This window comes from Rhagoletis zephyria, unplaced genomic scaffold (genome assembly GCF_001687245.7).
Source record: "Rhagoletis zephyria isolate East Lansing unplaced genomic scaffold, Rhagoletis_zephyria_1.1 Rzeph_scaffold_00113, whole genome shotgun sequence".
Lineage (NCBI taxonomy): Eukaryota > Metazoa > Arthropoda > Insecta > Diptera > Tephritidae > Rhagoletis > Rhagoletis zephyria.
In genome coordinates, this window is record NW_016157197.1 from 330,934 (window position 1) to 358,258 (window position 27,325).

A 27,325-nucleotide genomic window follows, 5' to 3' on the forward strand; every position below is an offset into this window, starting at 1 on the left:
GTGCATACTTAACTAATTAAGTGAAAACTGAAAAAACAAGTTATGCCATTTTAAGTGTAATAAGTGAGACTTACCACAATCAGAGCAGACAAGTTTACATACATACTTACTCACAGTGTAAAAAGTCACATACAGATATCCAAATAATTCGGGTGCGCCGCGTAAAAAGCACACAAAAATATAAACAGTTCAAATCCAATTAATGACCTTAACGAAATACCCAAAATCGGGCGCGAAATAATCCTACGTAAAACCAAACCAACAAATTAACAAAACTAAACACCAACAACAACACTATAGAAGGAAGCACTGGATCGCAGGGAGACTCAACGAGGGAAACACGCTACGAGGAGGAAGTAGCAGGATCAGGAGCTTGGACTCTATATCCGAAAATAATTGGCCATAATTATACCCATATACCCCCTACCGCCAAAGCGAGCTGTATCGAGCCAATAAATTGAGATATAAAAAAAAAAATACCGATATTTGCTGAACTTGTGAGAAAATATATATACATATATACATACATAAATATACATATCGGTAAAAACTTTACTGTTCCAAAAAACTGTTTGAACAAAAATAAATAAAAAATCCGTATGCATATATGCGCATGAAAAATAACCTTAAATTTCTGCTTTAAACTATGTTCACATATCAATATTATCTCAATCAAAGCTCGTTTTTTAATCACCCCGTTTACACAGGCAAATCTCAGATTATTAGCCGTCAAATTTGTTGTGCTTGTTATTCTCACATCTTAAGGAAAATTTATGTTTCTTCTCTGTGCTACCATGATCACGTTTTTCTGCTATAATAAGCAATAGATTAAAACTCCCTACCACAAACTCAAACTTTGAAATTTCGGGAATGGGTGGAAGAGTAATACAAAACTCTAATAAAATCTGTTCATTAACCCTGATTTCCCCCAATGCGGATGTAAGAATAAAAGCACAAGCTATAGTTCTGCCGCAACTAACAAATATGCTTCCAAGCTATAAAATAAACGACAAAGATCGTCAAAAATTCGCCTACCTCAAATTAGCGGATCCCAACTGTCACACCCCCGCGAAAGTTGATATCCTATTAGGCAGCGACCTAATACCCCAATTAATACTAGAAGGCATTGAAAAAATTTCAAATACCCTGTTAGCCCAAAATACCATCTTTGGATGGATACTAAGCGGCCAAGTAAGTGAAAAATATCGGTATTCACAACTTAAGTTGAAGATATTTCAAACGAATACCTCAATTCTCAATTAAAAAGATTTTGGGAGTTAGAAGAACTCCCGCCCATACAAGTCACTACACCAGAAGATAAAGCTTGCGAAGATTACTACAAAGCCACAACAACGCGAGCACAAAATGGTTGATATGTAGTACGACTTCCATTTAAGCCAGAATTCCCAGACACACTCGCCCTAGGTCGCTCCCGAACCCCTGGGCTTCAGCAGTTTTTAAGTATGGAAAAAACCCTACTTAAAAAGGCGAGCTTAAATCAGCATACGATGGTGTTCTGGAAGAATATCTAGACTTAGATCATATGAAAAAAATAAGTCCATATGAAAAGATAACAAAAGGTAAATACACCTCATTTTATCTACCCCATCATGCGGTTGTAAAATCAGACAAAAAAACAACCTAGGTAAGAGTAGTCTTCAACGCCTCGAAATGTACAAGTTCGGGAAATTCCTTAAATGACATTTTGTACACAGGACCCACATTACAACCTGATTTAATGCTTCTGATTTTAAAGTGGCGTATGTTCAAATACGTATTTAACGGAGACGTCGAAAAAATGTATCGACAAATATTCGTACATAAGGACGATCAAGACTTTCAGCGCATTATATTTCGAAATTCACCAAATACTCCAATATGTGACTATAAACTCAAAACGGTGACATTTGGCGTAAATTGCGCCACCTTTCTTGCCATTCGAACGCTTCACGAATTGGCAAACGATATAAAAGAAAAATTACCCCTAGCAACCCCGGTGTTAAAAACACAAACATATGTGGATGATATCCTGTCTGGAAGCCACAGCTTACCCCAAGCGTATGAAGCACTATGACAAGTAATACAAGCCCTCAACTCAGCAGGGTTCCCCCTAAAAAAGATAACCGCCAATCACCCCGAAATCCTAAAAGATATAAATAAAGAACAGATAGAAAAGGAAAGTACAACAAAAACCCTGGGCATACAATGGAATGCGATCTCAGATAAATTCTCATATACTCTTGAGTCAATTCTGCTCAATCCGCAATAACTAAAAGACAAATTCTGTCGGCTGTAGCGAAACTTTTTGACCCCGAAGGATGGCTTTCGCCAATTATGATACAAGCGAAAATCCTGATACAAGAATTATGGCCAGACGGAACCGAATGGGATGAGCAAGTGACACCACTTCGCTTGGCAAAATGGTCTCAATTTGCTAATAACTTGCATGCTATTTCCGAGATACAAATCCCTCGATGGATAAATTACTCACCAGAATACCAAGTAGAACTGCACGGCTTCTGCGACGCCTCTGAAAAGGCATATTGCGCAACTATATATGTGCGCACCCAAACTAACAGCACAATTTCAAGCCATTTACTAGTAGCAAAGGCCAAGGTGGCACCTCTTAAAACACTCAGTCTACCACGACTTGAACTCTGTGGCGCGCTACTACTCGCAAAATTAGCCTCCACTGTGCAAACGCATTTAAACATGACCAATGAAAAGTTATATCTATGGTTAGACTCAGAGATCGTCATAGCTTGGTTAGAAAAACCACCCCACTCATGGAAAACATATGTTTCCAATCGCACAGCCCAAATACTTGATTTAGTTCGGCCACCAACTTGGCGATATGTAGCCAGTGCTGATAACCCCGCCGAACTTGGCACGAGAGGTTGCAAGCCCCTGCACCTCGCCACCACCTCACTCTGGTGGAACGGCCCCAGCTGGCTAATAGAATCACAACAATCCCCCATACGCAACATAATTGCCCCAGAAAGTCGAAAAGTTGAAACCTTTCACACAAAATTGGATGACGCTGACATCCTAGAACGATTTTCCTTGTTCCCCCGTGCCCTAAGGGTAGTCGCCTATATGCTAAAATTCGTAGAGCGCGTCAAAAATAAGGTGAAGAAAACACCGAATTCCCCAGATAACATGTTAACGCACCAAGACCTACAAAAAGCAAAGGTTTCCCTTGTTGCATATACTCAAACGCGCTATTTCAGCCGCGAAATGTCAATGCTAAGAGAATCAAAACCAGTTGACCAAAAGAGTCAAATCTTAGTACTCAATCCATTTTTAGACACGAAAGGTCTGCTTCGTGCTAATGGACGGCTAGCGAACTCCAGCCTCACATATAACGAACGCCACCGCATAATAATACCAGAGAAATCCCCCTTTGCAACTTTATACCTCAGATTTCTCCACTTATTAATGCTACATTGCGAACATCGCCTCATGCAACAAATGGTCCAACAAGAATATTATATTCCACGACTAAAGCCACAGATCAAAAAATGCATATTTATGTGTAAAGTCTGCACTATACATAAGCAGAAGATGCGCACGCAGATCATGGCAGCTCTTCCACCTGAACGCTGCACTTTCGCTCTGCCCTTCACTACCACTGGTGTTGACTTTACTGGGCCTTTCCAGATAAGGCTTCCATGTTAATGACTTCAACCTTTACGAAGGGTTATGTGGCTGTCTTTGTATGCTTTACGACAAAGGCAGTACACTTCGAGCTATGTTCTGATCTGACCACTGCAGCTTTTCTTGCGGCATTTGCTCGCTTCGTCGGACGGCGAGGATTTCCATCCAAAATAATGAGCTACAATGGAAAAACCTTTGTCGGAGCCAAAAGAGCCACTGAAAAACTATTTATAAAATTTATAGAGGAAGTCTCGCCTGAAATCATTGATTGGCAATTTATCCCACCAAGTGCCCCACATATGGGTGGACTATGGGAATCAGCTGTAAAAAGCTTCAAAACACATTTTAAAAAAGTCTCTGGCACACACAAATTTAACTTTGAAGAATTTACTACATTATTAACCCGAATAGATGTCGTTCTTAACTCACGGCCCCTCTCTGCGCTCTCGCAAGATCCCTCCGATTTCACTGCCCTCACCCCTGGGCATTTTCTTAGAGGAGCTCCACTTCTGGCAATACCCGAACCAGACGAGCAATCCTTATCTTTAATGAATCGATGGGAACGAATGAAAATTCTCCATCATGAATTCAGTCGAAGATGGAAGGAAGATTATTTAAAAGACCTCCATAAATGATACTGATGGAAAAACGCTCAAGAAGCGCCAAAGATTGGAGACTGTGCCCTAATTCATGACGAATGTCTTCCCCCTACGGAATGGCGACTCGGCCGTATAGAGAAACTATATCATGGCTCCGACGGTCATATCCGCGTAGTTGATCTCCGTACACAAAGCGGCATACTAACTCGACCACTCGTCAAGCTATGTTTCCTTCTAACCGCCTCTCCTACCGGTTGCGCGAATACCGGTACCTAAAATCGTCAAACCGCAATAAACGCAACAAAGCCGTAACAAAAACCGAGAATATCAAAAGGTGCATAAATCCGTACCCTCAAACCCACACCAAGTGGCTTACGCCTAGCAATCATGTTCATAACTGCTTGCATCTATTCTATACTAAAGTCCGTTCTCCCCTAATGTAGATAAATATGGACGTGGAAATGATTGAAGCCGCACCAACTCCAACTATCCGTTCGGAAATCACCGTGCCCCGCTCGGCAGCACCGCCAGTAGCAGCTCCTCGCTCTACTGTGCCGCTTACCGCAGCAGCTTNAGATCATGGCAGCTCTTCCACCTGAACGCTGCACTTTCGCTCTGCCCTTCACTACCACTGGTGTTGACTTTACTGGGCCTTTCCAGATAAGGCTTCCATGTTAATGACTTCAACCTTTACGAAGGGTTATGTGGCTGTCTTTGTATGCTTTACGACAAAGGCAGTACACTTCGAGCTATGTTCTGATCTGACCACTGCAGCTTTTCTTGCGGCATTTGCTCGCTTCGTCGGACGGCGAGGATTTCCATCCAAAATAATGAGCTACAATGGAAAAACCTTTGTCGGAGCCAAAAGAGCCACTGAAAAACTATTTATAAAATTTATAGAGGAAGTCTCGCCTGAAATCATTGATTGGCAATTTATCCCACCAAGTGCCCCACATATGGGTGGACTATGGGAATCAGCTGTAAAAAGCTTCAAAACACATTTTAAAAAAGTCTCTGGCACACACAAATTTAACTTTGAAGAATTTACTACATTATTAACCCGAATAGATGTCGTTCTTAACTCACGGCCCCTCTCTGCGCTCTCGCAAGATCCCTCCGATTTCACTGCCCTCACCCCTGGGCATTTTCTTAGAGGAGCTCCACTTCTGGCAATACCCGAACCAGACGAGCAATCCTTATCTTTAATGAATCGATGGGAACGAATGAAAATTCTCCATCATGAATTCAGTCGAAGATGGAAGGAAGATTATTTAAAAGACCTCCATAAATGATACTGATGGAAAAACGCTCAAGAAGCGCCAAAGATTGGAGACTGTGCCCTAATTCATGACGAATGTCTTCCCCCTACGGAATGGCGACTCGGCCGTATAGAGAAACTATATCATGGCTCCGACGGTCATATCCGCGTAGTTGATCTCCGTACACAAAGCGGCATACTAACTCGACCACTCGTCAAGCTATGTTTCCTTCTAACCGCCTCTCCTACCGGTTGCGCGAATACCGGTACCTAAAATCGTCAAACCGCAATAAACGCAACAAAGCCGTAACAAAAACCGAGAATATCAAAAGGTGCATAAATCCGTACCCTCAAACCCACACCAAGTGGCTTACGCCTAGCAATCATGTTCATAACTGCTTGCATCTATTCTATACTAAAGTCCGTTCTCCCCTAATGTAGATAAATATGGACGTGGAAATGATTGAAGCCGCACCAACTCCAACTATCCGTTCGGAAATCACCGTGCCCCGCTCGGCAGCACCGCCAGTAGCAGCTCCTCGCTCTACTGTGCCGCTTACCGCAGCAGCTTCGGCCGCAGCGCCTCGAAACCTCACGCCCCGACCCGCCGCCGCTCCGACGGCATCACCACGCGCAGAACCTCTACAAAGGAGCCCAGCAGCCGTACATGGCGTACGATGTCCGCTATGTCGTCGCCCACATAAGCTACGCCTATGCTCCATTTTTAGGAGTATGCAGCCGCCGCAGCGCCAGCAAGTCGCGCAAGCTCGTGGGTACCGCCTGAACTGCTTGGCGCTATCGCACGCAACGAGGGAGTGCGCCTCACCCATCATGTGCCAACTGTTCGACAGACCGCACCGCACGAACCATTCCCGAGACACCAGTTACCCGCAGTAACCGGCGACGAAGATCGCCGGCACCAGCCTACGCAACGTCTNCGAAGGGTTATGTGGCTGTCTTTGTATGCTTTACGACAAAGGCAGTACACTTCGAGCTATGTTCTGATCTGACCACTGCAGCTTTTCTTGCGGCATTTGCTCGCTTCGTCGGACGGCGAGGATTTCCATCCAAAATAATGAGCTACAATGGAAAAACCTTTGTCGGAGCCAAAAGAGCCACTGAAAAACTATTTATAAAATTTATAGAGGAAGTCTCGCCTGAAATCATTGATTGGCAATTTATCCCACCAAGTGCCCCACATATGGGTGGACTATGGGAATCAGCTGTAAAAAGCTTCAAAACACATTTTAAAAAAGTCTCTGGCACACACAAATTTAACTTTGAAGAATTTACTACATTATTAACCCGAATAGATGTCGTTCTTAACTCACGGCCCCTCTCTGCGCTCTCGCAAGATCCCTCCGATTTCACTGCCCTCACCCCTGGGCATTTTCTTAGAGGAGCTCCACTTCTGGCAATACCCGAACCAGACGAGCAATCCTTATCTTTAATGAATCGATGGGAACGAATGAAAATTCTCCATCATGAATTCAGTCGAAGATGGAAGGAAGATTATTTAAAAGACCTCCATAAATGATACTGATGGAAAAACGCTCAAGAAGCGCCAAAGATTGGAGACTGTGCCCTAATTCATGACGAATGTCTTCCCCCTACGGAATGGCGACTCGGCCGTATAGAGAAACTATATCATGGCTCCGACGGTCATATCCGCGTAGTTGATCTCCGTACACAAAGCGGCATACTAACTCGACCACTCGTCAAGCTATGTTTCCTTCTAACCGCCTCTCCTACCGGTTGCGCGAATACCGGTACCTAAAATCGTCAAACCGCAATAAACGCAACAAAGCCGTAACAAAAACCGAGAATATCAAAAGGTGCATAAATCCGTACCCTCAAACCCACACCAAGTGGCTTACGCCTAGCAATCATGTTCATAACTGCTTGCATCTATTCTATACTAAAGTCCGTTCTCCCCTAATGTAGATAAATATGGACGTGGAAATGATTGAAGCCGCACCAACTCCAACTATCCGTTCGGAAATCACCGTGCCCCGCTCGGCAGCACCGCCAGTAGCAGCTCCTCGCTCTACTGTGCCGCTTACCGCAGCAGCTTCGGCCGCAGCGCCTCGAAACCTCACGCCCCGACCCGCCGCCGCTCCGACGGCATCACCACGCGCAGAACCTCTACAAAGGAGCCCAGCAGCCGTACATGGCGTACGATGTCCGCTATGTCGTCGCCCACATAAGCTACGCCTATGCTCCATTTTTAGGAGTATGCAGCCGCCGCAGCGCCAGCAAGTCGCGCAAGCTCGTGGGTACCGCCTGAACTGCTTGGCGCTATCGCACGCAACGAGGGAGTGCGCCTCACCCATCATGTGCCAACTGTTCGACAGACCGCACCGCACGAACCATTCCCGAGACACCAGTTACCCGCAGTAACCGGCGACGAAGATCGCCGGCACCAGCCTACGCAACGTCTCCGTCGTGCAACCGGACTACGCAACGTAGTGGAGACCCTGCAGCAACTCCAGCAACTACTAGGCTGAAGACTCGCCTAGGGGGGCCGGGATGGCTAAATGCGCTCGGCCGTTCCCCCTTTTTCGACCGTGAATGGCTCCGTTCAACAGCAGCAACACTGCCTAATCGCCTACTCACCACGGCCCGTTCCACCCACGTACACATAATACACCTACACACACACACATATACACATGAATTGTACTTACTCATACGCACACACTTGAATTACAACATAATATGCAACAAGACACAATTGTGCGAATGTCAACGTGTTCAGACGTGTTCTGCGATATAACCCCGCCAAGCCAATAAAGTGCGAAGTTGAAGTCTCCCCGAAAATTTTAAGTTTTTATTTTTCTCTTTTTTTTGGAAAAAGTGGTGAGTGTGCCCCCCAAAGGGTCTTGCCCTTGGTGTGAGAATAGCCAATATGTAAGTATAATTTTGATTACTTTCTTCATGCGTTCTGAAACCTAGTAGGTACTCAACCTCCTTTTCGAAATTATGAATAATTTTACAAGTCCATTATATTTCACATCTTTGAATGTACTGATAAAATCTTCTGCTTTAAAAAAATACTTATTCTGGTGATCGGGTAGCATGAATTCGATGAAATGTCATAATTTTATTAAAAGTCAAATGGTTAACAATAACAAGGAATGTCATTAAATTTAACTACCTTTTTTTTTGTATTATGACTTGAAGTACTTATGTATGTGCTAATTGACTTATTTTCTACAGGCATCAGCGGCCGAGAGCCTTTCTATATTTCCAAATGCGCGTCTTGAACTTTGCGACATGTACTGCAGCAATCAAAACTTAAGCGTACATACATCAGTGGCTTTGAAGGTAGGTCGGAATGATAAACAAATTGTGAATACTAGAAATGAAGATATGAAATTGAAATGCTAGCGATATTTTCTTCATGATATTTGAGTAAATGCATAGACAGACAATAAGGTTAATCCGAATTAAGGATGCAGTTGATCCGACTAAAATTGTCCCCTGACAGACGTAATGGGCTTGGTTAGGGTCCCGCATAAATGTTTTATTTTTTTTTGCGTTATTAACTAATTTTTTAGAAGAAGAATTATATTTTATTATGACCTTTTTATAAAGTCAAACTCAAAAGTTCAAGGAAACAAAAATAAAATGAATTAAATTGTATTAAGAAATTAAATAAAACGAAATAAAAGAATAAGTAAGATAATTAAAAATAAAGAATAAAATAATAATTAAAATAAGTTAAATAAAAACCGCAAATTAAATTGAACAAAAAAATTGCGTATGTGAAATTATATTAACTTAAATTAAAACAAATAAGAAATTAAATAAACGGATATGAATAAAATGAAATAAAAAGGGAAATAAAATAAAAAATAACATTTAGTAAAATAAAATGAAATAAAACAAAATAAAATAAAATAAAATTAGGGAAAAGGCTTCTCGTAAAATCCATTTTCTTTCGGAAGCGGCGTAAAACTTTAGGTCCCACCATTTGTGTAACAATATCAATACGCGCACCACAAATTGGAGAAGAAGTTCAGCCAAATACAAACATATTGCGTAATCGCCAATCTATCATTATTATTAATGCATGAACAAAACAAACTCTAATAACAAAAGGATAAAAAATTAAAAATTGGTATTATGCTACTTGGGTTTATATCAGGGTATAATAAAATTGTTTCCAAAACCCGCTCACATACATATCGTCGCTTAAAGTACAATACCGCATATCACGATAATACAAAACCGCATATTTAAGGTAACCAAGATTTTACAGGAGAGAGTAAAAATTTATGCTAGTCTTGATCAGCGGTATTGCAACCAGTGTTGCCACTGTTGGTCTTTTCCGACCAAATTTGGTCACTTCTTTTTCATTTACTATGTTGGTGGGCAAAGTAAGATTTTAGTCGGATAGTTGAATTAAGATTTAAATTCTTAATTATAACAATATATATTTCAAACATCATTTTGCATATGAATATTTGCCCTTTTAAACATTTGCTAACCCTGCCTTTAAAAATAAAAAACCTATTTGGTTTGGCCACTGATGGAGCCAATGTTATGTTATGTTTATGTAAAGTACACATGCCACTCACTTCTCCTTTGCTCAAGCTGCGCTTGTAAAAAATTCCCGAAAAGCATTGAGACACTGTGCCGCAACATATATAGTTTCTTTTGCCACAGTCCAAAGAGGATACATGAACTGAAGGAATTTCAGGACTACTGTTCGGTAAACCCCCACAAAAACTTGGGCATATCTCAAACACGATGGCTTTTACTAGAAAGCGTTGTGTTAAGGATAGTTTGAAACTTTATTTTATTTTACTAAGTAAACGGTATACGATCTGCCGAAGGTATGTCTTGCAAAACCAAATGCTATTTTTTATTTCTATAGTATATTTTGCCTATAATTAACAATCTTAACAAAGAGTTCCAAGCTGAAAGCTCTCGTCAAAGCGCATAATCTCTTAATTTTGAGTAACTTTATTAAAAAAGATACGATCAATAACCATATTAATATTGAATTTAAAAATGAAAATAATCATATTCAAATATCTGGCATTTTTGTTGGAACGAAAGCTGAGATGTTTATGAGAAGTGATGTCAATTGTTCTGAAATTCTTGAAGTCAAAACAAATATGTTAAAGTTTTACAGGGTATTTGGACCACATAAATTTAATATTTGATTTCAAGCGTGAAGATATAAAACTTTTACATACATATAATAACACCAGCTAAGGTAGTTTCGAAAGAAGATATACAAATTTTACCTCTTTTGTTAAAGTTTCCCATCTCACAAATTGCGAACCTGATCTAATAACCATGCAGTGGAATTTACTGAGGCTAAGTGAGCTTGATATTTCCAGCGATATGGATATTGATATGTTTTGGGAAAAGTTTATTCTATTAAATATGGAATGAATGAAAACAGCTCGCCAATTTTGTTTTTAATATAATTTCATTACCACTTAGCTCTACGGCTGTAGTACACAATTTTTCAACGCTTTCTTTGATAAAAACTAAACTAAGAAATAAACTTAAGATTGACAGTAAATATAGCATAATGTTATGCAAGGAACTAGGAATGAAACGATATCATGCAGGTAATGATACTACCGGTCAGATCTGTTCTAATTGGTTCATGCCCGCTAATGTTTACAGCGCAAAGAATTATTTAGTTATTCAGTGACTTTTACATCGCGTTAAAAGGTCTGTACTGAAAATCTCCACTTCACACTTCCACTCGAACAATTGGTCGTGTAAACGTTGCAAACCATCGACTTTGGTGAAGCAATTGGATCGCGTGTAAGTGAAAATCTCTCAAGTGGGCCACCCGAAATTGGACGGTCAAGATTTTTCCACGCAAATCCCTTTATTCGGTTTACAACCATAAAAAATATAATTTGAGCAATTTTGCAAAACTCGAAGTTTTACAGAGTTATTGTTATTAACTTTTTTTATGAATTCAGTAATTATTTATTATCCAATGATTCATAGCATGTATCTTGTCGATTTTTGTCATGATAATATGTAGTTAATTAGACACGCTTTAGCCTGATTGTTTAAATTTTTCAAATAGTCATTATTTTGTTAAAAAAAATTTTAATTTTTATCAAAAATTTGTATAAACAAATGGAAATATTTATTACTTCTCGATCAAATTTTTTAATCGTTTACATTGAATATCAATCCTTATTATATAATACAAAAGAAAATAAACGGAAATTTGCTTGGAGTCGCGAGTCGCGCGGGCTCGCAGCGACAGTGGTGCAACCAGAGAATGCACAAAGAAATTAAAATTTATTTATAAACTTAAGTTCATTGGTGCTCCAGGAGACAGGGAACAATTACAGGCGGACCTTAGTAATGTGTTTAAATGGTGTGAAGTAAATTCTATGTCACTTAACTTGAAAAATTGTAAATTTATGTGTTTCTCTAGAAGACCCTATCAATCATATAGCTACCGCATTTGTGAACATAGTGTTGATCAGGTAACTAATTTCATCGATCTAGGCGTAACCATGGACCCTAAGCTTGAATTCAAGTCCCATGTAAACTCTTGTGTTAATAGAGCCAAGGGCGTCTTGGCTTTCATCAAACGTTGGGCTAAAGAATTCAGAGATCCTTATGTCACTAAAGCTCTCTTCACCTCCCTAGTCAGGCCGATCTTAGAATACGGGTCCGTCGTATGGAACCCTAGATATCAAACGCACTCTGACAGACTCAAGTCGGTACAGAAACAATTCTTATTATTCGCATTAAATAATTTGCCTTGGGATTCAACCAAATCTCCCACCGTACAAAAGCCGCTTGAAGCTCATAAATTTGCCAACGCTGCACAGCCGTAGAGAGATGCTCGGGGTTTTGTACATGATTAAGATCTTGAACGGGATGGTCAATAGTCCCTTTCTACTGAACCAGATCACGTTTTGTATTCCTTCTAGGCCTTCTAGATATTACATGCCCATTAAGCTAACTATTTGTAGAACAAATTTTGAAATGCATGATGCTATGCCAGGACTTTAATAAGCATAACGACTATTTTGACACCTCCGACTCCCTGTTTACCATTAATAAATCCTTACTTGAATAAATAACATGTAAACCCTTACATTGCACCTTATCGTTCAGCTGGTGAACTGTATTTCTGTTCAGTTTATGAGGTAAACCTGGTCGACTCGCATACTTTCTCGACTGCGCCACGGTTGTGTTGAGCATTTGTAGATCAAACTTTGAAATTCATGATGCTTTACGATGGCTATGCCAAGATGCAACAAAAATTATGATTGCTGCGACATATCTGAATCGCTTTTTTGTACATAACTAAATAAATTAATATATTTAACCGGGAACGATAAATTACACAATATCTATGACTGCTTAATACAACTGTAATCGGCTTCGTATATTTTCGCGACCGCGTGTGACAATACGAGCATTCGGAAACTCGGCCTTTCCGACCATGATCAACAACTTGTCCACAGCGAAGGGCGGAAATTAGAGCTTTCCGCCTGCGCAACACTCTAAGTAATGACTTCGGGAACTTGGATCGGAAACTCGTTCTTTCCGACCATGATCAACAGCTTGTTCATAGCGCGGAGCGGAAACTAGAGCTTTCCGCCTGCCACACATATAAACTAATGACTTCGGGAACATGGATCGGGAACTCGTTCGTTCCGCCCATGATCAACAGCTTGTTCATAACGCGGAGCGGAAACTAGAGCTTTCCGCCTGCCACACATATAAAGTAATGTCTTCGGGAACATGGATCGGAAACCCGGCCTTACCGACCATGATCAACAGCCTTTCCGCAGCGCGGAGCGGAAACTAGGTCTTTCCGCCCGCCGCACACAAACGTAGACTGAAGACTAGGCCTCGCCAGCTACCAAACCTGCTATTTTATATTATTATTACAAATTACAAATTAATCTATATATTAATACGCTAACATAAATTTTGTCTCCGTTCGTTTGGCGATTCTACCAAACCGATTTCAAAACCAAGAACACCGTTGGAAAGGCATTTTTCCGTAGATGAGCAGAGTTTTTATGGTTTCACAATTGGTTGAAAACCGTCGTTTAAACATTTCCCATTAGTGTATAGATGTTGCTGCAACATGTTCAATTTGACATGTTTCGCCTGTTGTTTCACTACACATTTGAAATTAAGCTTTGAAATAAAGATAGATATGAAGATGAAGAAATAAACGATAACGATGAAGTCAAAAAAAAGAAGGGAAAAGTGAAGACAAAGACGAAAATGGAGACAATGACAGATACATAAGAATTAGGGTAACTGAAAGGGTAAGAACATTTCTTGATTTTATGAAGTGAAACTTCTTTAGCGGCAGTTGGTTGGTTGGGAGTAAATTGTCAAATTCAAGGGGAATAATGCACATGGAAATGGTTCTCAGCGGTTTAGCGGTTTGAGAATAAAAACAAAAACAAAGATGCCTAGAGGTACAGGCAAAAACGAAGATCAAAGTACATTTAAACACTTTAAGGTAAAGGTGAATATGCAAAAATAAAGATAAATATGAACAAAAGGATGAGGATGAAGATCAATATTGTTATCGATATAAAACTCGATATTTTTATCGATATAATAATCGATATTGCTATCGATAAAATAATCGATACTGTTACTGATTAAATAACCGCTATTGTAATCGATATAATAATCAATATAATAATCGATATTGTTATCGACACAATAATGGATATTGTTATCGGTATAATAATCGATTAAATAATTGATTTTGTTATCGATTTAGTCATTTCTATTGTTAACGATATGTACAATAATCGATACTGATGATTGTTATATTTATCGATGAATTAATCGATTTTACAATCGTTGTATTTTTCTATATGTTTATGGATATTGTTATCGGTATTTTTATCGACACAGTTATCAACAGGGTTATCATTCACATTATATCACATTACATGACATCACATCACATTTTATCACATGATACGAAGAGACATCACATGATATTACATCACATAATATGATATCACATCACACGATATCATGTGACATGACATTATATGATATGACATCACTTTGTATGGCATGACATCACATGATTTGACATCACATGGTATGACATGACATCAGAGCACATGACAACAGATGCCATGACATCCTATCACATCACATAAAATCACGTCACATCTTATCACGTCATCGCACCTCATCTCATCTACGTGAATAGAAATACAAAAGGATATAAGCAAAGATGTGAAAGATAAAAACAAAGATGAAGACTAAGGTAAAGTTACCGATTTCAAAACCAAAAACACCGTAGGAAAGGTAATTTTCTGTAGATGAGGAGAGTTTTTATAGTTTCGAAATTGGTTGAAAATCGTCGTTTAAAAATTTCCATATTTGTGTATGGATGTTTTTGCAACCTGTTCAATTTAAGCTGTTTCGCATTTTGTTTTACTTCGTATTTGAAATTAAACATTGAAATAAAGATAAACATGAAGATGAAGAAACAAGTGATAACGATGAAGACAAAAAAGGCAAAAGTGAAGATAAAGACGAAAATTTAGATAAAGGCGAAAATGGAGACAATGAGAAATACATATGAATTAGGTTAACAGAGTTGTAATTTTCCGATAGGAATCGCTTTGTGTGACAGATTCATGGCGCACGCCACAATTTGGAGGAGAAGCTCGGCCAAACACTAACGTATGTGTAAGAGCGAATCTATTATTATTATTAATCGAAATAAAGTCAGCCATAAAGGTTACTGAAATTTATCGAATCATCGAAGTTTATAATTATCGAAATTTATCCATGCTTATTAAGTTATCGCAACGTATCGAATTATTCAAACTTATCAATGTTTACTGAGTTGTCGAAATTTATAGACACAGAAACTTAGTTGTCCAAATTTACGGATAGTTATCGAGCTATAAAAACGTGTAGGATTATCGAAAATTGTTAAGTTAAAGAAATGCATCAAGTTATCGATATTTATTGAATTATCATTATTTATAGACTTAACGAAATTTATCGAGGTGTCGTAATGCATGGAGTTCTTTCAACTTACAGAGTTATCGATAATTATTGATCTACTGAAATTGGTTGGATCAACGAAGCGAAGTTTATGGAATTTTCAAAATATATCGATTTATCGAACTTTCAAGGTTATATAAGCTTATCGAATTGAATCGTCTTAACAGAGTGTAACGAGTTATCAAAATGTTTAGATAGTTTTCGAAAAATGTGGAGATGGCAAAAGTAAAAATTTATAAAGGTATCCAAAGTTTTTACATTTTTGAGTTATCGAAATTTATCGAGCCATCGGATTTCACAGTTATCGAAATTGGTCGAGGTAACGAATTTTGTTGAGTTATCGAATTTTAGTGTTCTTGAAATTCATCGAACTATCGATATGTATCAAATCATTGAAATTTATCGATAAACTTGAATGTATCGGGTCAATTCCAAGTCCTGCCGAAGTCCTAAAAAGATCTTCTCAGATAAAAAAAAAAATAGTTACGTTTTAGCAGAAGATTTTCCGGTTAGTTAATTTTTACCGTATAAGTTTTGCTACGTGTTAAGTTAGAAAACCTCTCCAAGGCTTCTAAAACTAGAAAAACTGTCGAATTTCGACAATAACTGGCACTCTAGTATGTATAATTAGTCTACTCTGCAATATATCACACATACTTAAATATCTAAATGTTCTATTCTAATTTGTCTGTACGAAAACATATTTCTGTAGACCAAAATAAATAAATAAGCATAGACCATTTAATACAATATTTTTTTAAGTTGTATGCATAAATATGTACATACAGTGACGAACAAAAGTACAGTGAATTTTTCGCAACATATGCAAAGTTTTTCATTCTTATTTATTTGCGATAATTTTTTATAGGAATATGGTTCATACTCCACCATCAAACGTAAAAATCAAAGCTCCAAACTTTGTGCAAAACTCAGGAAAATTCCATAAATTTGCAACTTTTATTCAGATTTTTTAGAAAAATAGTAAGAATGCGGTTTTATAACCCACTCGATTTTAGTATAAGAAGTCCAAGTTTTAAGTTCCTAGAAAATCGCGTTGATTTTTGGCAATTTTTTCACGCAGGTTCTTTCATACACAGTATGTTCGACAATTATTTTTTGTATGGAGAAAATGAGCAACACATTCCACTAAAAAATTGCCAAAAATCAACGCGATTTTCTAGAAACTTCAAACTTGTACCTTCTTATACTAAAATCGAATGGGCTATAAAACTGCATTCCTAGAATTTTTCTACAAAATCTGAATAAAAAGTTGAAAAAGAGAGCGCATATGTTGGGTTTAGAATTTAAACAGTTCGGTTTAAATTTTAAAACCAAACATTTTCATAATTAAGAATAAAAAAAATCTTAAATTTCGCCACATTTCGCTGTGTTGATGTTGTCAGTTCATAAGTATTGCTCTCTATATCTGAGAGACATATAAAATAAGGCATATTGAGGAAAACATTTTCTATTTCGGTTTAGATTTTAAACCAAATTTTTTATATATGAAACCTAGAAACAGGAATTAAAACATTTTGGTTTGATTTTTAAACTACGAACTTTATACATTAAAATTGATTAAAACTATTGACTGGTTTAAAAAATAGACTATAAAAGATTAAAAAAGGCAGTAGATCCAGCGCGGTTTAAAAATTAAACCCAAATTATTGACCGTGTATACAATTTAAAAAATATTGTATTAAATAGTCTATGCTTATGTTTATAAATAAATTTTTTTTTGTGCATTCTCTGGTTGCACCACGCTCGCTGCGAATCCGCGCGGCACGTGGCATGAAAGCAAAAGCACTCGTGGCAGGAGCGAAAAAAATTAATAACTAGAGACTCCATGTATTTCCGTATTTTTTGCTTTTAAATAATGTATTATAGAATAAGGATTGATATTTAATGTATACGGTTAAAAGACCTGATCGAGAAGTAACAAATATTTCCATTTGTTTATGCGAATTTGTTATAAAAATTAATAATTTTGTATAAAACAATGATTATTTGAAAAATTTAAATAATCAGGCTAAAGCGTGTCTAATTAACTATTATCATGAACAAAATCAGCAAGATACATGCTTTGAATCAGTGGATAATAAATAATTATTGAATTCATAAAAAAAGAGTTAATAACAATCTCTTGTAATACTTCGAATATTGCAAAATTGCTCAAATTATATTTTTTTTATGGTTGTAAACCGAATAAAGTGATTTGTGCGAAAAAATCTTGACCGTCCAATTTTGGCTGGCCCACTTGAGAAATTTTCACTCTATACTTTGCCCTATGTCGACTTTGGCGCCTTCTCGCGGTTTTCGATGGCCATTAAGTTGCCAAAAAGCACAGGATGATTCATATAAGGCATAAACTAGAGCTGGGATACTATCGATAGTACCGCCACTCGATGGTTTTCGAAACGATAGTTGAAAACATCAATAGTATCGATAGTACTATCGTCTTGAAAGGTATTGAATTGAAACGCTCAATCGCTTGTAAATTAAATAATGAATAAATTTATAAATTACATTGTAAATTAAAGAGATTGTATAATTTTCTTTAAATTTGAGTGCATCAAAAAGAACTTCTTATAATAATAAAATAAACTTATTAGTTTATGCATCTGAGTTATATAACTTCTATACATACCCTTGCATCCCCTTGAATAGCGACAGGCAAAATCTGAATTTATTTTTTATATGGAAAAATTAAATTCGGATTGTGTTTGTCCCTTTTGAAGTGCAAAGAAGTGAAATTGGCTATAAAAATACATTTATAATACTACAAAACAAACAAAATACAAGATATTCGATTAAATTGACAACTCATTCTTATAAAAGTTCAACTGAGATCAAATACGGAGGCGAACATCAAAATCCGGACAAGGGAAATTATTAACATTTTACCATATTATAAGAAAACGAATATAGTATTGCTCAAAATAATAGCACCACCATATTTTTTAGCAGTTTTGACTATTTTTTGTTTATTTAGTGTCTACTGTTTTTTTATAAAAGTTGTACAAAACATAAAAACTACAAAATAATTAAAAATTTAAGCTTTTTAATTCGAATTTCTATAAAAATTTTGTGTAAGCAATTTTATAGCTTATTCAATTTTACTATAACTCAGTGTAAGCTTATAGTTGCGAAAATCCCAATGGCTTAAATTATTTTTTTTTGCCGACTGTGTTGTGAATTTTCTTGCATAAAAAAAATAATGTAATGTGTGGAGATGTAAAGAAGAGACATTATGAAGTCTTGCTAAAACCGAAATCGATAGTTTTCAAAAACTATCGATAGTGGCATAAACATAGAGAAAAAAATTTCGGAGCAAAATTTAACTTGGTATCGGGTTACGATACGAGTACTTTTTTCGTTACCTAATACCCAGCAAAAAACACGATTACCATAGAAACGAATGTGGAAACGAGCTAGGCGATGGGAATCGCTTACCCTTTCGCTTCAGGAAGGCCTTATTATAACATGGGCATGTCATTGGCGGTAAGCCCTTACCCGCAGCATTACCTTCAAACGAAGACAGAACGCATGGATAAACAGAATCCAGAGAAGCGAATAAAGAATGCCTTACAGAGAAACTAATGTAGAATGTCCAGATGAGTACATACTTATTTATATTATATCAGAAAATGTCTTAAAAGATTAAATTTAATTAAAATTTTTATAAATCAGTTTTTATGCAAACATATGTATGTATTTGGGAATTTAGATTTTACTTAAAAATCGGCATATACATACATGCATATTTAGTTAAGCTTAAAATTGTACTTCCTCACTCATGTACTTCACTTCATTGACTGACTTCAACTTGGCTGCAAATTGAACAAAGCAAAACATGATTTTTATGCGACACAAAATTTCCACAGAAACTAACGGTAGGAAACGATTTTTTGGATATTCATTCTATTTTTCAGCTGACTACGATGCAGCATTCTACGTTGCATTCCCCGAAATGAAGCAAAGAAGCGAAATAAAAAAAATATTGTAGGACATTCTACCTTGCATGCCCTGAAATGAAGCGAAGAAGCGAAAAAAATAAAATATTGTAGGACATTCTACTTTGCATTCCCTGAAATGAAGCAAAGAAGCGAATTAACAAAGAAATATTATAGGACATTCTACTTTGCATTCCCCAAAATGAAACAAAGAAGCGAAATAAATAAAATATTGTAGGACATTCTACTTTGCATTACCGACAATGCCTAAAAGAAGCGAAAAAATTCGAAGGCATTATAACGCTATGCCTTCTAGAACACGTTACCACTAAAAGCAATTACCGATTTTTTGCTGGGTCAGTACTTGGTTCAAAAGCATCGATGCCAAAATTACTTGGTATAGAACGAAAGGTATCGAGTATGTACTTGTATTTACTAGTTTCGTTTCATCCCTACAAGCAATTTGTAAACCAAAATGCCCCGCACTTTGTAAGGTCTGCTGCTAAAGATTCGCATGTGTAACTAATTGATTTAAATTTACTTTTAAGAAATTAAACTTATTGGTACATAACAAGTGCATATGGGCATTCCCATGGTGGCGCACGTGACAGTCGTACGATTTCAATGTGATACAAAAAAGGAATACCATTTGTTTTCTTTAACTTTTTTGGGCCATTGTATAGCACATAATTAGCTCTATATTTAACCGAAAAATGAAATCAATCAATCCTGAAATATAAGCATTTAAAGAGAGGTTCGTTACGTGACAAAAAATGGAAGTTGATTTTTTCTTTTCTTACAAAATCGCAAAACTCTGCGAATTGTGGATGGCTATTTTCATGAAACTTATTTTAATATGATTTGGAGCAATTCTAGTTGTTTTTAGAGTTTTTTGAATTAATGCAAATTGTTTCAATTCTCTTTTACAACCCCAAGTGTGAAACGTGACGTGACGTGGCGTCACGTGACATAAATTTCCATCGTTATATTTTTGTTAATATTGCTTTTAAATGAATTTTCAACGCAAATAAAACATGTATTTTATGTAGAATATACTTTATATTTTGACTTCAGCGCCAATTCAGGGTCAATTTATTAGAAATCTATGATTTATTATGTTTCAACCACATACGCCAAATTCGAACCAAATCGGACCATAAATACGGTTTTTCGAAATATCTCGACCTTGGCACCACCTAGGAAGACCATTTTATGCAAACATGATTCTACTTACATAGCCAGTATATATTTTAAAAAGCAGACAAATCGGCCCGTAAATACGTTAGATATAAAACTTTTATTTTTTTTGTCGTGGTGGACCTTCCGCTGGAAACACCCATATGTATATAATTCATACAACGAAAAATTGTTAAATGATTTCATCTCTGTGCCTAAGACTGTACCTGCATTTATTTATTTCTTGTTTGTTTAAAATGTACAAAGTACATACTATATGTACATATGCATGTATATAAATGTTTTGTACTCGAAACATTTAATCTTAAATAAATGAATTTTATGCTTTCAGAATGCTTTTCTGTAATTGAAATTTATTTGGTAGGTTGTAAACGATTTTGGTCGGATTTGGAGAGGGGAAAAATTGTTAGTGGCAACGCTGATTGCAACTATGCTTTTATATTGCGGTACATAGTCTAATACCGATATTTTGGTATGAATGGGTAAGGCCTTATGCCTGGAGCTTCCTATGAGTAAATCTAATTTTTGGCACAAATGTCAGTTACGCGGTTTTGCAAAACGACGATAGGCGATTTTGCACTTTAAACGACGATTCGCTTCCTCTTTTCTGGTATAATTCGTTAAGCATCGTTATAGTCAATTTCCCCGATATTGCACTTACGGTTGCCAGATGTACTGATTTTATCAGTACAGTACTGATTATTCAACTCTCGTACCGGTTTTTTTCATTTCTTCAATCAGTATGCTAATGTCCAGATTTTTCAAAATTTGTACTTATTTGTACTGAATTTTCAATACAAACTTCTAACAGTGTATTTTTACACAAACAAAATACTTTAGGATTTTTTAAGGTTTTTACATAACGCTGGAACTTCCTTAAACTGTACAGTAGTAGTAGTAGTAGTAGTAGCAGTAGTATTCTTTATTTTTTCAATAAAAAGCATTACAGTAGTTTTTTACAAATTTCAAATACCTAAAAAACTATTGAAAAAAGAGAAATATGACTTTGACAAGATTATGTCGTTAGTAAGAGATAACATAATTGTGGTACGCTAATAGTTAAACTCATTTACTAACATTTTTCTCTACTCTAAGTTTTGAAAAATGTATGATTTTGCATTTTTAGCGGCTAGACACTAATTTTAAATTTTTTTTATTTATTTCATGCAGTTCTAACGCCGTGAATACTAAACACAAGCTCGAAAGCCTGGTTTTACTTGTGAAAGTAAATCCCAATACTCAGTTGACACGATCTCTGAGAACAAAATCGTAAGCTATACTGCTTGATAGTTTTAAAATATTTTAAATAGATTTGGCTCACAAACGCCTTTTTAGACAGTCGGAAGTTTTTAATAAATCTGTAGACAAATTTCTTAAGTATATTTTATGTCAAAATATATTCGAAAGACTACACTTAAATGCATTAACCATTTTCTACTCCTGGCCAATTTACCAAGCTCTCATCCTCTGACGAATCGTTGAACCAGAGCTCCGTTGTACTCATTTTTACCACGTTTTTATAAACTCGCTTTCTTTTTTATTTAATTTTCATTTGCACAAATTTACATACATATGTATGTGAAACACACTATTTAGTTTGCTCGATTTGTAAACAAAGCTTCTCATCGGTGAAAAATATATTATTGTGAACAAGCGCTACTCTTCATCGAATGAGCGTCATAATACCAAATGAAAATTCGTTCGATCAGCACTTTCGACCACAGTCGAAGATCGAATGCAACTCATAATAGGGGCCTTACTTGTACATTTCTATGTGAGACTGCATTTTCAACAAATGCTTACATAAACAAGTAATCTTTAAGCAAAAAACAAAACCGCTAACAAGCGCTATTCTTCATCGAATGAGAGCCATAATACCAAATGAAAATTCGTTCGATCAGCACTTTCGACCACAGTCGAAGATCGAATGCAACTCATAATAGGGGCCTTACTTGTACATTTCTATGTGAGACTGCATTTTCAACAAATGCTTACATAAACAAGTAATTTTTAAGCAAAAAACAAAACCGACCGATCGATTCCCATATAAAAATTTACGATTGTCATTAATCTATTCATGGTCCAATGATCAGATTTAAACCGAATTGGAATGGGAACACCTGTGAAGTAACACCTTTCCTTTAAAAAAAGAATTATAGTAATCGGGCAACGTGGTCCAAAGTTATGCAGTAACATATGTACATAAAAAAAAATATATAAAAATATTCCGACGAATTGATAATTATTATTAGTTATAACCTTATTATTATTAGTTATAACCTTCTCCTTTTTGAGAAGTCGGTTAAAAACAAATACACCAGCAAGCTTTCAGCGTCAAATGATTTCAGGGTAAAATTGTCAAATCTCCCAATAAACTAAAAGGAAATAATGAAAACATCTAAACAATTTCAGTCCTTACATTAAAGCTAAAGGAGCATAAAGTTTTTAATGTGTTTTCTTGTTTTCGTAGACATTTGAAGAGTAGGGATGCCGCGAAATTTTTTTAGCACAACAAGGGTGCCAAGATGAAAAATGTTTTGGAACCCCTGCCCTAATGCATTCCATTGCTTCACCCACATGATCTCTCGATTTAAATTTTTCCTAGAAAGCTGATATGGAGCCTTTCGCTGTTGTATTTAAAAAATGGTTTTAAATGTACTTCGGCTGTAGATCTAAAGTATATAAATAGCTGACGAGAGCATCTGTTTCTCGCATTATAATATACGTCGTCATTGCGTTAGGGAGCCGTAGGAATTTTTTCATAAAATATGTTTGGAGGCTGTCAACCTCGTTAAAATGCGAACCTCCCCAAACTTGCGTAGCTTTGCATAGTTCTGCATACAGCCAAAAAAAACTTCCATTTCGTTTCGAGTGAGGCTTTTGCACTTCTGTCTAAATACCATTTTCGGAGTCATTGTTACATCTAGGTAACAGTACTCTTGAACGACTCTCAGTTGTTGTCCATTAATTAACCAATTTTCGTCGATTCCAACCTTTCTCCCTCTTCTGAAAATTATCATTTTTGACTTATCCATACTGACTTCCATGTTCCATATATTGCAGTACTCGCCCAGTTTTCTCTGCACTATATTTATATCGTCTGCCAGGATCACAATGTCATCCGCATACATAAGAAGTAGTATATTGATTTATTCTATCCAAAGTCCTCATCCTAGAAAGTCATGCAAGTCATTGAGGTATAGAGCAAATAGCAGCGGAGAGAGAAAATAACCTTTTTTACCGCGGAATGCGTTTCGAAATCGTCGGATAGCTCGCGATTTATGCAAACTGCCGCTATTGTGTTTTTGTACAATCTCAATAAATCTCACCGCTTTAGGAGCCAAGTAAATAATTTTTATATCAGAGATTTGTGATCCGCCTTATCAAATGATGCCCTAAAATCGACAAAGAACGCATATACTTTTTTGTTCTCGCTAAAGTTCAATTGTACGACTGCCGAAAGGTTATGTATGTTGTCTGCAGTAGAGTAGTTCCTCCGAAACTCATTAATGAAATTATTACTTCCCGATCGTAAATATAACCTCTCACTTAATATGTACTCCCATAAATAGTTTCCTTATGCAGTTCATAAACGATATAGTTGTAAATGCTCGCAATACTTTTGTCTCCATTTCACAAACGTCTCGTCTATTTCACATTCGTCATAAATTGAATTATAGGTTTTAACTGTTTCCTCTAGAAATATTTGGGGAGCATGTTTTAGATACTCATATGGTACGGTATCTTCGCCAGCCGCCTTGTTCGGTTTGACTTTTCCCAACACCGCCTTTCCTTCTTAAATTGTGATTTTTGCATCAACTCTATCATCTGTAGTGTACATCGCCGCGTACTGAATGTCATGCGAAATCTGATGAGGGTTTAGGAGAATCTTAAAGTGATATCTAAGAAGAGATTCTGATACAGTCTATCCTCTTATTTCTCGTGCTACTCTCCACCAGCCGTTGCTGTTTTTAATACTATCCATGGTACGCTGTAAACGTCCATAATAATATTGCCGAGCTTTTTAACATATGTTTTTATATCTTTTGAACGCTTTTAAGTATTGTGCTCTACTCGTGTTATCCCAAGCGTTGCCATACGGCCAGAGTTCCTTATAAGCAGTTTTTTTTTTGCTTGTGAGCATTTGACAGTAAACCACTTTTGGTTTTGTCTTGATGAGGTCTACCGCCTCCCCAAGCCATACACCAAGCTCTCTAACTTCGCTCTCACGTTTTCAGCCAATTGTTCTTTGTAGCGTTCAGGCGACTTTTCCTTCCAAAAAAGTTTTGGTAGGCCTACAACGTGTTTGTCTTGGTATCTCTGTGACTTTTAATTTTATACTCAGCACAATAGGCAAACTTAAAGTATCTATATGCCAGTAGTGCCTGTGATACGGCGCATACATCATTTACTACAAGCGTAAATTCACCCAATTGGTCACCACCCCATAATCCTCAAACAGTTGAATAAGCTCTTTACCTCTAGCGTTTTGTGTTGTGTCCTTAGACTTTCTCTCTCGCGGTGGGATCAGTATAAGTATTGTCGGCATATTTCTGTAAACTTCCTCTCCTAATGTTCATGACTCCTATAAAAATCGGGTTAATCAGCTCTTCCTCTCTAAACAAATTCTCAAGATTTTCGTAGTCGCGTTTCGATTTCGCGGTATTTAGCCAAGACCTATACATATATAAACCTTGGTATTAAGCAAATTTCTGCCGGTAGCCGGTGGTCCCTTCTTTTCAAAATTCCTCCTAACACATATCAACATACCGCCACTTTCTCGACCATGTGTTTTTTCCTTCACTGCCTAAAAATTTTTAAGAATTTATTTCTTTCCCCATAACTACGTGAGTTTCAAGAACAGCGAACATTTAAAAAGATTTTACATATTTAAACAAATTTCAGTATAAAATTTTGTTTTCTAGCCCATGTACATTATATGACAATTTTGTTAACTTGTCTTTTTTAATAACTGCATCGTTAATGCAAAATATAATATGATACGAAACTCTTTCTCTCGTGAGAGCGCTGTAAAAGGTGCATTTTTATAACATCCCCCAATATTGCCACATCAGCGAAATACATATGGGGAGAATTACTGAGTGAATTTTGGTGAACTTTTTCATTTAACAAAACAAGCAAATGTTTTGGAATTTTAATGTCTTCTTCATTATTTATTGTTAAAAATTATCATTTAAAATGTGTTTTCTTCAAATCGTTATCTTTAAGCAAGATTTTGTAATGTGATTGCAGGAAATCCATTGAAATTAATTCGGCGCGTTTTGTGTGTATCAAGAGCTCGCTATTTTGCTTGTCAGCTGTTCAGTCCAACTTTATTTGACAGTGCTACAAATTCAGAAAACGAGTTTAAGCTACTCGGAAGCAAAATGAGAGAGTTTCTTATCATGTCATCCTTGCTCAATGCTACAAGTATTGCTTGCAATTTGTTTTTTTCTTTTACTTTTTCTAGCAATATTCCATAGCTTATATGTTCTACTTTGAAGCAATATCCATATAAATTTTTCAAAACTACATCTGCTTCCTGTTGGCCACACATCAGGATTCTCCTTCTAGAACATTCGGTTGCCTGCGACGTTTATAGGATCATCTCGTACAGAAATTTTGTCTGATTTGTTTTTCTGCAACAAGCAAAAGTAAGAAGAAACTAATATTTGTGATCATATGGTGGAGTCAATGTCAATGTTACTGTGGCTTGTTAACATTTTATTTTTAATATTTTTATTGAGCTTTGTACCACGATTGTTTGTTAGGGAAAAATGAAAAAGCAACAAAGTCTAAGCGGTAGAAGTTATAGCAGCTATTTCGGAGATCACCACAGCTCCTCATCAGTCTTCTTTTTTCTATACTTCAGCAGAGATCGAACCTGCGTAATCGAGTATAATCTATTTAAAAAGGGGGATGAGAGTTGTTAGTTATCTCGAAAATAACTTTCAGTTTAATAAAAACAAATTAGAATGATTGAATGGCTTTTGCCTACAACTTACAAATTTACTGACATTGTAAGAGCATATCGGTTAATTGCAGTCCTTATTTTCGTGCGGAATCATAAAAGGCCTCGAACAATTACCAAGATCTGGTACCTAGTTTTAAAGCATTTAAAAAAGTATTTAATAGGTTTTGGTTAGAAAAATATTATATTTTCGCGTGTAAGTGAGTTAAAGAAGGCGTTTTTGGTTTAGTGTATAATTATTTATTTCTTTAATCACGATTAAGTAAAAAATGCATTGGAAGGCACATCATTGCGAAATCTCTTATTTCAACGCCTTCAAACCAATAGATTAGCTGTTAATTTAAATCAGTGGTGCACACGGGAGTCTCCGGGAGCTACTCGGCTTTCACAAAAGCGTTCTATATTGGTACAGTTTTTTAAGTTACTCGTCAGCGCATCAGTAACATGGCTGACGATGGTTGTATCGTCACTTTTACTGACGATGACGATATTCAACATAGGGCAGAATATTCATGAATTAAATAGAAAAAATTTAAAACGCGAATTTATTGCATGAAGAGAAAGGGTGATAATAACCTAACCAAAGGCATGTGAAATGGACCATTTTAAAAAGAATTGGACCAGTGGACCAGACGAAAAGAAATGGACCAAATTTGGTCCATTTGGACCAAAA

The 27,325-nt window shown here is 36.7% G+C and overlaps 1 protein-coding gene across 3 annotated transcripts in view; it reads left to right on the forward strand.

Annotated features, from left to right (window-relative positions):
- Cals (calsyntenin 1) overlaps positions 1-27,325 on the forward strand; it is a 156,641-nt gene that overhangs the window by 68,111 nt on the left and 61,205 nt on the right. For 2 of the 3 annotated variants that reach the window (XM_017634383.1, XM_017634370.1), the window contains one exon: positions 8,734-8,841. The exons of the other annotated variant lie outside the window; for it this stretch is intronic. In XM_017634383.1, the coding sequence (XP_017489872.1) occupies positions 8,734-8,841 (108 nt within the window). The remainder of the gene's footprint in view (positions 1-8,733; positions 8,842-27,325) is intronic. 3 annotated transcript variants of the gene reach the window in all.